At 44.0% G+C, this 12,568-nt stretch overlaps 1 protein-coding gene across 4 annotated transcripts in view; it reads left to right on the top strand.

Moving 5' to 3' along the window:
* CDCA2 (cell division cycle associated 2) overlaps positions 1-12,568 on the top strand; it is a 48,727-nt gene that overhangs the window by 33,940 nt on the left and 2,219 nt on the right. For all 4 annotated transcript variants that reach the window (XM_053668041.1, XM_053668040.1, XM_053668042.1 and 1 more), the window contains exon 14: positions 10,124-10,295. In XM_053668041.1, coding sequence (XP_053524016.1) covers positions 10,124-10,295 — 172 coding nt within the window. The remainder of the gene's footprint in view (positions 1-10,123; positions 10,296-12,568) is intronic.

The following is a 12,568-nucleotide window of genomic DNA, read 5'->3' as shown; positions in this document are numbered from 1 at the left end:
TGATGTAAGACCAGGGTAGGCTTAGAGTAGCAATGAGAAAAGGAAGGAAATGAGGAGGGGTATTAAGCAATAGATAACAGCCTTCAATGAATTTCTGGAAGACAAAGCAGATGGGAGCATGTTACCAGATAAAAGGTGGAAAGATTTACAGCCCAGAATGTGCTAGGAGGGAGCTAGAGAGGCGCTGGGAGCCAGCCTGTCTGTTGGAATCCCAAGAGACTGGGCCCAGTATTGGCAGGTACAGTGGGTGGTGAGAGTGAGAAGTGGTGATGAAAAACAGCTTAGCTGAAGTCCTGTGTGTGAAACAGTTGGCACCCCACCCCCTCTCCCACCCTGAAGCTCAGAACAGATGTTGCCATCTAGGTTGAAGCCTTCATCTGGCATTTGGAAAACTCCACACTCTCAACCGCCAGCTCCTGCCCTGAAGCAGGGACTGCCCTTGGCAGTCTCCATTCTCCCGTCCCATACAGAGCTCCTCCTAATAGAGTTGCCACGCAGGAGAGGGACAGAGCTGGAGAGCAGAGGAAACCCACACCCATTTCCAATCTTTCCTTAGGTAAGAGTCAGACAACTGAGTAGAACCATGGCAGACCAATGTTAAAAAGTTGAAAAAACTGACCTCAGAGAGAAATACTCTTCAGAGAATGGAAGGAAATGTTATTAAAAATAAATAAATGTTCTGATCTACTCAAATTTAAGAAAGCATAAAAGAAGGGTATGTCATGAAAAAGGAGCAGAGAAGAAGCATTTACAAAAATAAAATGTAGTAGTTGGACTAGAGAATGAAATTGAGGAATGTCTCCCGGGAGGCAGAGCAGAAGGGAGACGGAACAGTGATGAGACGGAAGACCAGGCTAGGAGTCCTCGTGGGTGTCTCAGGGCAAGAAGGTGCATGGAAGACATTGTCAGAGTACAGCAAGAGGATTTCTCCAACCTGAAGAAAGGAATCGAACAACAAGAATAAGGAGAAAAGTGGGCTTTTCCTACCAGGAAATAGTATCAGAGTGGTGTCAGGTTTCACAGCAGTCTGAAAGCAGAAAGATATTTCACTGGGACATTTAAAGCTTTGAAAGAAACCTGATTTGAGCCCCAAATTCTGGACCCAGCCAAATTTAATTAAGGGTGAAAGAAAAAAGACGTTCAGCCATTTCAAGGACTTTGAATGTGTTTCTGTGGTATTACTGGGGGTGCTACGCGGGCAGAATGAAGTAAGCTTGAGCAGTCAGGACTTGGTGGATCTGCCCATGAGGCAGAGCAGTGCCAGGGGAATCTCGGGTAGTGGCTGGGCCACCAGCAGTTCTCACTCAGGCCTGTGTGAGAGAAGGGGTGCTCCCAGGAGAGGTCTCCGGGGACAGGGCAGAAGGGCCTGTGAGCAAGAAAATTGAAGGTGTGCCATAGAAGAAGAGGCAAGGTAGTTATATACCCTTTCAAAAAGAGTCTGTATGCAAACGTTTTGAAGCATACATGATTTCAAGCAATGAGGAAGTGAGGAAAAGGGTATTTGATAATGCTATGAATCATCAGGGTGGCGATGGCACCAGAGGAAAAGAAAGGCATAGGATCTCTGTCCCGCAGGGCAGTGGAAAATGCATTGGCAGCCCTAATGTGATGGAAAGGCTCTTTGTTTTTAGCTAAGGGCCCAGCTTGAACAATGAGATTGTGTACAAGACGATCTAGGTGGAGCTACGAGCAGAAGGCAGAAGTGTCTGGAGAGGGTGGAGGTGAGGGCTTAACACTAACTGCAGTGGTCAGGAGAGCAGGCCGGGGAGTCACGGCAGCTGGGGTCTCAGTCCTGCTGCTTCCTGGCACTGGGTGGTGGGCGAGAGTCGTGATCCCTCTGTTGGTTTTCAATGGAGGTATTCACGGCACTTATTTTATAAGCTCATGGGGAGTAGTGAATGAGTTAATATGTATGAAATGCTTAGAACCATGCCTGGCCATAGTAAGCACTGTGACGATTATGGTTAGCGTCTTTAAAATTAGGGGTTCAAGATATATTTTAGAAGCGCAAGGAAATACAAGTGCAAACTCAAAGGTAACTGATGTGTCAGAACCAACAGGGCAGAGGAAGGTTTCCTTTAAGTGAGCAGTAGCCTCATCTTTCAGGGCTGGGCTGAGTGGGGCTTCACTCTACACTGTATGCTTGAAGTGTTCTGTGAGAACAGGTCTTACACAGACACATAGACAGTGGTAACTGCTAACCACGTGAGGTGATGGGTGTGTTTATTACTTGATTATAATAGTCATTTTATAATATATACCTATATTAAATCATGTTGTGTATCTTTTAAAAAATTGTGCTGTACAACCAAAATGTATATGGTTTTGGTTAATCACCTGAATAAAGCTGGAAATTTTTTGAAAAAAAATAAATAGCATCACTGACTTGGACATAGCTTTAGAATCCATAACACAATTTCTTTATAACTCTAGAAGTAGAGAAAGTTTCCAAAAATATGAGTCCAAACCCAGAAACTGAAATGCAAGACTAGTAAGTTTCACTCCATTTGACCCAAACAACATGGAGCATGCATGGGAAAAAAACTAAGGATATTGAAAAGACAAAGGAGAACTCTGGGAAAAGTGTCTTTAGTTCATATCAAACACAAAGAACATTGAGATCACTAATATTTAAAAAGCTTCTAAATTGAGGAAAAAGTGAACAATTAGAGAAAAATATCCAAGAGATTTTTTAAAAGATTTTATTTATTTATTTATTTTTAGAGAAGGGAAGGAGAAGGAGGGAGAGAAACATCAATGTGTGGTTGCCTCTTGCTCGCTCCCTACTGGAGACCTGGCTGGTAACCCAGGCATGTACCCTGACTGGGAATTGAACCGGTGACCCTTTGGTTAGCAAGCCAGTGCTCAATCCACTGAGAGCTACACCGACCGTGAGAAGGGATGTTTTAAAAAATTCACAAAATTTAAATGAAAACCCCTTAAACATGAAAAAAATGTTCAGTTGCTCATCATAATGAGAGAACTACATTGAGATGCCATTTCTTATTATTTGAGATTAGGAAAAATTCTAAAAGTTGATGGCGTGGTGAGACTATGTGGTAAACAGCACGCTTATACATTTTCTGGTGATAAAAAGCCCTGTGGAGGGCAGTTGGCAGTATCAACCCAAATTAAACATCCATTCACCTTTTGATCCAGTAATTCTATTTCCAGGAATTCATCACAGAGATCCAATGACAAAAAATAGAAAAAGGCATTGTGGAAAATTATTTATTGCAGCAGTCTTTGTAATGCCAAAGACTGAAACCAAGTGTCTGTCAGTGTGGGACTGTGACCAAACTGGTGTGTTCACAAAGTGAGTATTTTGTAGCTGTGGAAAATAGCGAAGGGAAATTCCAAACACCACTATGGAGTGATGTCATGAAGTGTTTACTGTTAGTGAAAAAAGTGAGCTGTAAACTGATGTGTGCAGTGAGCTACCTGTTAGGGGATGAACTGTGCTCCGCAAGAATAATCACGTTGGGGCTCCAACCTCCACTGCATGACAGTGTGACTGTGTGCGGCGAGAGGGCCTTTAGGGGGTGACTTACTGTAACTGAGGAGACAGGCCCACAGCATGGTCCCTAATCCAGTCGGACTGGTGTGCTTTTAAGGGGGGGAGGGGGTCAGGTAATGGTGGAAGAGGGTACAAGAGGCATAGGTGGTAATAAAAAGTAATAATTTTTAAAGTAAACTAATAAATAAATATCCATAGATTTTACATAGGCGAAAAGGGAGACCTAGACGGTGACCCCGGGGGCACAGAGACCGGCAGAAGGTCATGCGAAGGGGGCAGCAGGAGGGCTGCCATCTGTAGACCAAGGAGAGGCTCGGAGAAGCTGCCAGCCCTACCCACACCTTGACCTTGGACTTTCAGCTTCCAAGATTGTGAGAAAATAATGTTTAAGCCACTCGGTCTGGGGTATTTCATTATGGCACTTTATATGGCCAACTAATATTACCTTTTTATCTAAGAAAGTAGGAAACAGTAAAAAATAATATAAGTATGAATATATACACAAACACATAAAGTCTAATTAATGAAAGTGGGAGAATAAGGCAAACACAAATACTAAGTGGTTACCTCCAGGGAGGGGCAACCAGAGGGAATAGGAAAGAATGAAAGCTAGGTGTCCGTGACTGTTTTACCTTTCGACACTGAATTGTGTGAATGTTTTTATGTAGCTATCAAACACAGTCAAATCAGATTTAGGAAAAAGAATAATCCCTAAAAATTAAAAACAAAGTGAAACAAATTATCTAACTGTATCAAGTTGATGGCTTAACCTCACAAAGAATTTTTCAAACTTAGAAATCTGGAAAATCTCAGTGGGGTATATCGTAAGGACAAAAATAACTGCGAAGACAGCTTAAACTATGTGAAGCACTCATCTGGACAGGGGAGCTAAGTCTAGAGTAAAGAAAATAAGCAGTTTTTTAAAACTCACTTTAGGAATCAAGACTTTCACTGTGAGACAAAAAACAATTTAAAATCAAATTCAAAATCTTGCTAGACAAAATTGGAATGGGAAATATTAGTGTGAATTCCTGTTTTTTCCTTTAGAGTACTTTTCTCACTAATATATGTGGTTTGGGGTGTTTTCTCACTCTAGGAAAGTGAGCCTCTGGGACCTGGAAGGTCCTAGGGACCATCCCAGTGGGGAGGGGGCGGGGCTCCTTAGTGAGACCACTGCCTTCAGCTTCATAGCAGCAAGGGTGGCAGACGCTCTTGGTCTGTCCCAGTGGACAAGCAAGGAAGAGCCCTGTCAGAGGACACCAGGCCATTGGGAAGGGACTGCCACTGATCAAAGGTGGGGCAGTGCGAATGTCCCCACCTTTGGGAGAGAGGTGGAGAGAATGATTGTAATAGATTGAGACACAGACATCACATGTGGAAAAAGCACTTAAATTCATGATAAAAGTAATAAAACTAGAAGGCCACCGTTGCTGTCTAGAGCATCGACTAGTTTTTCTAAAAATTACAAAATTAAGTTTGAACTCTATTTCAAGTAAATAATTGATGAAGAATTTCCGCTAGTAAATAAAAATGACACGTTCATGACAGCTGGTTGAACTTTAGGAAGCAGGTGGTGGTCAGATGCACACACACGGGCCCTAATGCCGCCGGGGAGCAGGTCCCCTGAGGCTGTAGGGAGGCGTCCAGCCGTCCATGAGATGCTGTTTCTGAAAATATGTGTGTGTATCTCAAAGCTGAATCTCACCAAGCCTAGATTTAATGACCAGCCTGTGGGAAGTACCGGGATGCAGGAAGATGTAGACCGTCCTTGCAGTGAGCCAGATCTAGCGTTTGGGTCATTCCGTGGGGCAGACGCCTCAGTTTATTCCTCGAAAGGCAAGAGGGAAAAATGAAGGGACCATAGATTTAAAGGGACCTATTAACCACATGGAATGTGCGGAGCCCTGATACAGGGCGTGATTTGAATAACTCTGAAAAGATGTTTATGGGCCAATTGGAGAGCTTTGAATTCTGCCGAAACATGAGGGAAAGTTGCTGTCATTACGGTTCTTAGTGCTTAAATGTTTCATTCTGAGATAATTTGAGAAGTGCATGCTGTTGTAAGAAGAGTTAGACCTCAGGTCCCCTGTGCCCCGTTTTTCCCAGTGGAGCTGGTGACATCTTGCAGCACTGGGGCGCACGTCACAGCAGGGCAGTGGCAGAGTGCTGTCGGGGGCCAGCCAGCCCTGCCGCTGCCTTTTGGAGGCGTGTTACTGAAGCGGATCGCACACTGTGTCACTTTGCAGACTGGCTTTTTTCCCCTCGGCACGATTTGCTGGAAATTTGTCCAAGTTTTTGTGTATATCAAGTTATTCAGTTTTGTTGCTGAGTAGTATTTGTTGTTACATGAAGAAGTAATTTTTCAGTATGTATGTATACATATATACATCTGTGTGTATGTGCATATATATAAACCAAATGATTACATTGTACATATTCCTTAAATTTATATGTCATTTAGCCCTGGCTGGTGTAGCTCAGTGGATTGAGCTCAGGCTGTGAATCAAAAGGTGGCTGGTTCGAGTCCCAGTCTGGGCACATGCCTGGGTTGTGGGCCAGGTCCCCAGTGGGGGCCACATGAGAGGCAATCACACATTGATGTTTCTCTCCCTTTCTCCCTCCCTTCCCCTCCTCTCTAAAAATAAATGAATTAATGAAATAACTTTAAAAAATTCATATGTCATTTATATCTCAATAAAGCTGGAAAAACAAAACTCCATCGTAAAGGAGGAAGAAAATCAGTACAATACGATGTCAGGTGTAAAATATTTTATTTCATGGTGGAAAATAGGAGCCCTTCCCTCTCAGAGACACTATGGGATTTTCAGACGAAATGTCTGGGATTTACTTTAAAATAATCGGGGGGGGGGGGTTACAGATGAATCTTGATCTCTGTATGTTAGTGATTTTTAAACATAGTTGATGAGAACATGGGATTCAACCTACTATTCTACTTTTTGTGTTTTGGGCATTTTCCATTATAAATAAAAGTAAAAAATACAGCAGCATGAGCCCCTTCCCGAAAGAGACGGAGCTACCTACAAAACTGAAAAGGGAACCACTCAGTGAACAGCAAGGGTGGTGAAGTACATGCTTTTCATCATAAGCTTTCCTGTACAATTTGATTTATTACCATGTATATAAATCTTAATTGTGCAAATGAAAAATAAGCATTTGCTTCTGTTGCATAACCTCCTTCACTGTGTAAGGAGAGAGAGCGGTGACTCTGGAGGAAATGGAGTCACTTCAGGGGCGACCCCTTCACTTGCCCTTTGCTCCAAGTCGTGCTCTAACCTAACCATTTCTAGATTGCATGGCTTCCCTGCATTTCCAGTCACTGGTGGCTGCTTTTGCTGACTACAGTATAGCAAGGCCTTTGTATTGGCTTAGATTCAAATGCTGTTAGAGTTCTGGCCTTTGAAGATGAAGCCTTCTCGTGGATAATAACAGATGTGTTTTCACGGTGGACCACGGGTGCCTCGGTCTTTTCTTTCTGGGTGGTTCACCTATGTCGACCCGTGACCATAAAAATAAAAGTATTCATCTTTCACCATGTTTAGCAAATGTTATGAAGTTTAATTAATTGTGCTTTTTCTTTCATACTCATTCACATACTCCTTCATTCATGTTTGTTGAGAAGCCATTGTGTGCGAGGTGCTGGAGACTTTAAATCAACAAAGATTCTCAAAATCTGGCTAGAGAGGGATTATTCCCTACATATGAATCAAACTATTCTAGAGGTTATAAGACTGACTGTAGTACATTAACCAGCCTTGTAGGGTCTGCGTCACACAGCAATGCCAGGAGCACAGTTTTTGATGTTACAAATATTTCCTCCATAGTAGGGAAGGAATTTAAAAGAGTGTGAATAGCTAACACTTGGGTCAAGCCCTGTTTTCTTTCTCTTTTTTTAAACATTTTTTTCATTGTTCAGGTACAGTTTTCTGCCTTCCCCGCCCCCCCCACTACCCCAGCCCTCCCTACCTCCCTCCCTGTTTCCACCCCCACCCTGGTTACTGTCCATGTGTCCTTTGTGATTCACCGTTTCACCTAAAGTAACTTATTAAATATTAAATACCGGTGCTATTGTGATTTCCATTTTGCGTAAGAGCTGGGAGTGAGGCACAAGGAGTTGAGGTAATGTGCCTAAGGTTATAAAGCAGTTAAGGGACGGAGTCAGGATTTGAACAGGAGTCTTTTAGCACCAGAAGCCGAGTACATTTGCAACTAATCTGTGGAGCCAAGTTAAGGTTTTCTCTCGTCATCTACCTCCATCGGCCGAACTATCATTTCCCCAGCTGTTTCATGGAAGTCAACAGAAATTCCATGAAAAAAAAAAGTTCATGGTAAAATATTTAACCCAGCATTTTCCTAATGTATATAGAGATTATACTGAGAACTTCTCAGAAAACGTAATGTTAAATGTATATAGTAAATCACCAGGAGGAACATTTATCTTACACTGGCCATTACAAAATTGTTTTTCCATGCAATGTTTTGTTTTGTTTTTATAGGGTATCTGTAGACATTTCAAGGAACATACCATTCTGGGCCACTAATGCATGGGGGCGACTTTTCCCACAAGTCCCCTCGTCCGCCATGGATGAAAGTAAACACTACCAAGACATGATCTGCTTGGGGAGGAGAGGTGGCCAATCCCTCAAAGGGGAAGGGCCTTGAGCCCCTTCCTCTAGGGGCTTTTATTGGGTTGTAATACACAGGAATACAGGGCCGCAAGTAGATAACATTTCAAAGAAATCTGAGGGCTTAGTCTGAGTGCCTTTCAGGAAGGGAGTTTTGCAGAAACTTTAGGGTTTCCTGCTTGTACCCTTAACATATGAATGAAAACACTCTTAGCAGAGCAGGTTTCACAGGTTTATCAGCAAGTCTTTGTGATGCCAGATTTCTCCCCAGAACCGTTCTAGCAAGGGAAGGAGCTGCACCCCTCCCCATCAGTTATTTAGGCTTAAGTGGATTAGAGCCAGGAAGCACTTCTCCCAGAGGACATGGGGACTCGGGCTATGTCACATAGCCGGGGCGGGGAGGGGGGGGGAAGGGTTCATTGCTTGCTTTTTGTTGCAGCCCCCCGAGCCCTTCCATGACGGCCTCCCCAGTGATTGAGTCTGGCTTGGGTTGCCCCTCGCTGCGAGGGAGACTTATGCCTCATGGACTTCTGACCATGCTTTGGGGGCAGGGAGGAAACGGAGGCAGCATTCATTACCAGAGACAAGTTTTGTCTTTTGTGGCTCGTATTCCGGAGGTCACTCGCTCATCCTTAGTCATGGGAGGTAGTTACAATTCCTGAAACCAGGCAGAGCGGTCCCCAAAACTAATGCACTATGAAAATTACTCTTTCACATCACTTGTTTCTGTGTTATTGCCAAATGACTTCCTGAATGTGATGTCAAATGTTGTCACTCCCTGGGTCCCCGTTCAGTGAGCTCTTACTAAGTGCAGACAGGGCCCTGCTTGCATTGTTAGCTTCTTCTGCTCCTACACATGGGCTCAGAGTGCCATTCTTGTCTTTTTGGAGGGCGGTCCTGTACCACTCCCATCCTCAGCCAGAGCAGTCCTTGCCTGTTCCAGGTTTAATTAGCCATCACATTTTCCATAAAGCCTGCCTCGAACACCTCCCAAAGGCCAGGCACATATCTTCTCGAATCTACAGTCCCTTGTGGTCTGCACGTAGTACCGTCACAGTTACCGGTAGACTGCGAGCTCCCTAAAGACCACGTCCAGTGTGTTTGTGTCTCACGCCTGGCCAGTCATCCCCTGCCCAGGCAGTGACCCCGTGAATGTTTGCATGCGTGCCATTTCCTGAGAAGCTTTGTTACAGACGCGGTCCTTGTGTTGCCCTGCAGTCTGGGCTCTCCAGCATCATCACACTGAGTGTATTTCTTTTTGCTCATGATCTGTTCAGTACAGTGTTTGAGTTTCCCTCTTTTCCATATAAAACTTTTGCTTAACATAGAAACATTAGTTCCTGGTTACTGAAGTGGCTGTCAGAACTAGATATAATACTGCATTTCAGATATGATCAAAGCAGTTTCTCGTTTTTATAGAAATCTGCATGTTTTCTATCCATTATTACCAACCTTTGCCCCTCATCGTCTACCTGTGCTTGTTAAAAATCCATTTTATTTTGACCTATTCGTTTAAATCTTGATTAAATCTTATGTCATTTGAATCAGCTTGCTAAGCTTTGCATTCTCTTCCATGTACATACCTGTTGTTTGTTCATCCATGGTCTCCCCTAACTTTTGGTAGGAACTCCTGGGTTGATCCCAAGGCATCCTAACTGTGTCTTAGTTACAGGTACCTCATGTCTTAAGTCTGTCCAGTCTCTCCACCTAATCCGTTTTTGGCTTATCCAGAGCTTATTTTGGCAAATGTAGAACATTTTGCTACCATTTTGGCAATTGAGTTCTGCTTTAAATTTCACTTGGCTTTGTGTAAGGTGCCTAGCCCTCAACCCCTGGCTCAGATTTCTGGAGTCTGAAATGACATAAATGGTCTTAAGTGTTTCTGTAGATATTAAATGGTCAAAATTGTAATATAGGGTGCTACATCTCTCCCGGTCACCGTATTTTTAATACATTTTCTCAGAGTTTAAAAAGTTCCCAGAAGAAGAAAGGAAGAAAAAAGAAGGGTGTTCAGAAGAACCTCTATGGGGAACGAGACATTGCGTCTAAGAAGCCGCTTCTGAGTCCGATCCCGGAGCTTCCCGAGGCCTCCGAGACGCCGCCTCCACTTCCAGGCGTCTGCAGGGCGCTGCCAGGTACCTGTCCCCGGGCCCTTGTTCACCCTCCGTTCTCTCCACCCTCTGTGTTCTTTCCCTCTCTTTCCCCTCTGTTCCCTGTTCACCATGTAAATTGTAAATAAATTAGAAACAGCGACTTTGCACATTAGTGTGCGAGCACAAAGGAAGCAGCAGTGTGACATTGGGGTAGTAGACCCTTCCCAGACTCTGGTGGGAGCTCAGACCCTTTCCTCAAAGATGCTCGGGCACGAGATACTGCATCTAATTTGGAGGGAAGTAATTTTCTTCGCCCTGTTTCATTTTCCTTTTTACAGCATTTGGTTAAAGTAAACTAAGTTCTGTTTGGTGTGTGGTTCATCACTGAAAGTGAGAGAGGTGGTGACTCAAATACTTGTCCCAGGCTTCAGTTGAGTTGGCTCTACTAAGCATAGTATAAAAAGTGACACCTGTGAGTTGCTCTTGGTTACCCTGCAAGCTTTGTTTAAAAGCAAAGATCAGCTCTGGCTGATGTAGCTCAGTGGATTGAGCGTGGGCCTTCGAACCAAACAACTGTGGTTCGATTCCCAGTCAGGGCACATGCCCGGGTTGCAGGCCAGTTCCCAGCAGGGGACCTATGAGAGGCAACCATACATTGATATTTCTCTCCTTCTCTCCTTCCCTTCCCCTCTAAAGATAAATAAATAAAATCTTAAAAAAATAAAAAATAAAAGCAAAAATCAGCAAAGTGATGTCCTACTTTGATAAACATTGGATAGGAGTTGCATCTGGTTTGTAATGCCTGGATTTTAAATTGACTAAATCATGCCACAGATGATGAGTGAGCGTTCATTTGGTGGGTCAGTTTGCTACAGAACTGTTTTCCAGATAGCTTCCTTTGTCAGTCACCCGGTATTTATAGCCTGCACTCCCTTTGCAGCGTACCATGAGGGGTTTACAACAGACTCCGGGGTGACGGCGGGGCATGCCACTGTACACCTTCGGCTCTGCCTGCCTCTGAGCTTCAGGAAAGCACAGGAGTTGCAACAGACCCAGGACCACCCTGCAGGCGCACACACGCTCCTCCAGCCCCTGCGTCTCATGCAGTTTCTCTGGGGCCAGGGAGTGGCCGGCCACCTCACTGCTTTTAGTCTGGCCTGATGCTGCTCTCCTAGAAGCCTCAGCCGTGCTGGCTGCCTCTCCAGGAAAACTGTTCTCACTGCACCTGCCCCACCTGGTGTATAGCCCACCTCCATTCCCTGCAAATTGCAGTCCTCTTGAGACTGGGGACTCTTATTTTGGTTATATCCCCAGTTCCTAATGAGTTTTTTCTGAAGATGTTCAATGTTAGGAAATATTTTCCATCTTTCATCTTATCAGAGAACTTGTTTTATGAAATACCTGAAGCATTTGAAGCATTTTTTAAAATCTATAACCAGCTGTAATAAGGGTTTAAAGTAGTTCTCACCCTCCCTTCCTTCTTTCCGTGTTCTACTCGCTCTCTCTCCCTCCTTCCCCCTCCCTCTCTCCCTGTCCCCCTCTCCCCTGCCAATTCCATTGCTGTACCCTACTTTCCTTCTTTAGCATGTTAATTTCATGAACAGTGCCTAAGTGTCCGTTTTTAAAGTCGTATAAAGGGCCCGTGTTAGTTGGGTGGCCCCGAGTGGAGCCTACGCGTTCATCTCCAGCTTCCCGTGACATGATTTTAATTACCCAAACCACAGACATAGACCTTTCAGATCCAAACCTTGTGTTTTAGATGTTTTGTTCAGCTTATGTTTATACCTCTGCCAGGTCTGATTTTGTTGAGAACATTTTATATACTCATTTGACTGGCCAATTTAAAGCTTCATTATCTGAGATAACAAGAGAGGCAATGTTGAATTGAATGCACTGAAAGGTAGACACATCAGCCTGCATTCATTTAGCCGGTGCCGTGTAACTTCAGAACCTTCATGATCTTTTCACCTGTGACGTCACACAGTGTGCCGAAAACACGTGGCAGGCTCCACATGGCATGAGTTCCCTGGAGGATGAATTTTAGTGAGCGATTGAGGCAGAAGGGAGGGAATTTTTAGAATACTGGAACAAATGTGGCTCTATTTGAGAATACTGTGCATTTGATATTATTTTTTAAAAGACTTTATTTTTCTTTAGAGGAAAAGGTAAGGAGAGAGGGAGAGAAATATCAATGTGTGGTTGCCTCTCATGCTTCCTCTGCTGGGAACTGGCCTGCAACCCAGGCATGTGCCCTGACTGGGAATCAAACTGTGATACTCTGGTTCGCAGGCCCGCGCTTAATCCACTGAGCTACA

The sequence above is a fragment of the Artibeus jamaicensis genome, unplaced genomic scaffold (genome assembly GCF_021234435.1).
Source record: "Artibeus jamaicensis isolate MK-2021 breed Jamaican fruit bat unplaced genomic scaffold, CSHL_Jam_final contig_477, whole genome shotgun sequence".
NCBI lineage: Eukaryota > Metazoa > Chordata > Mammalia > Chiroptera > Phyllostomidae > Artibeus > Artibeus jamaicensis.
Note: the sequence above shows the minus strand (reverse complement) of the source record. Positions and strands in the feature narration are given on the sequence as shown.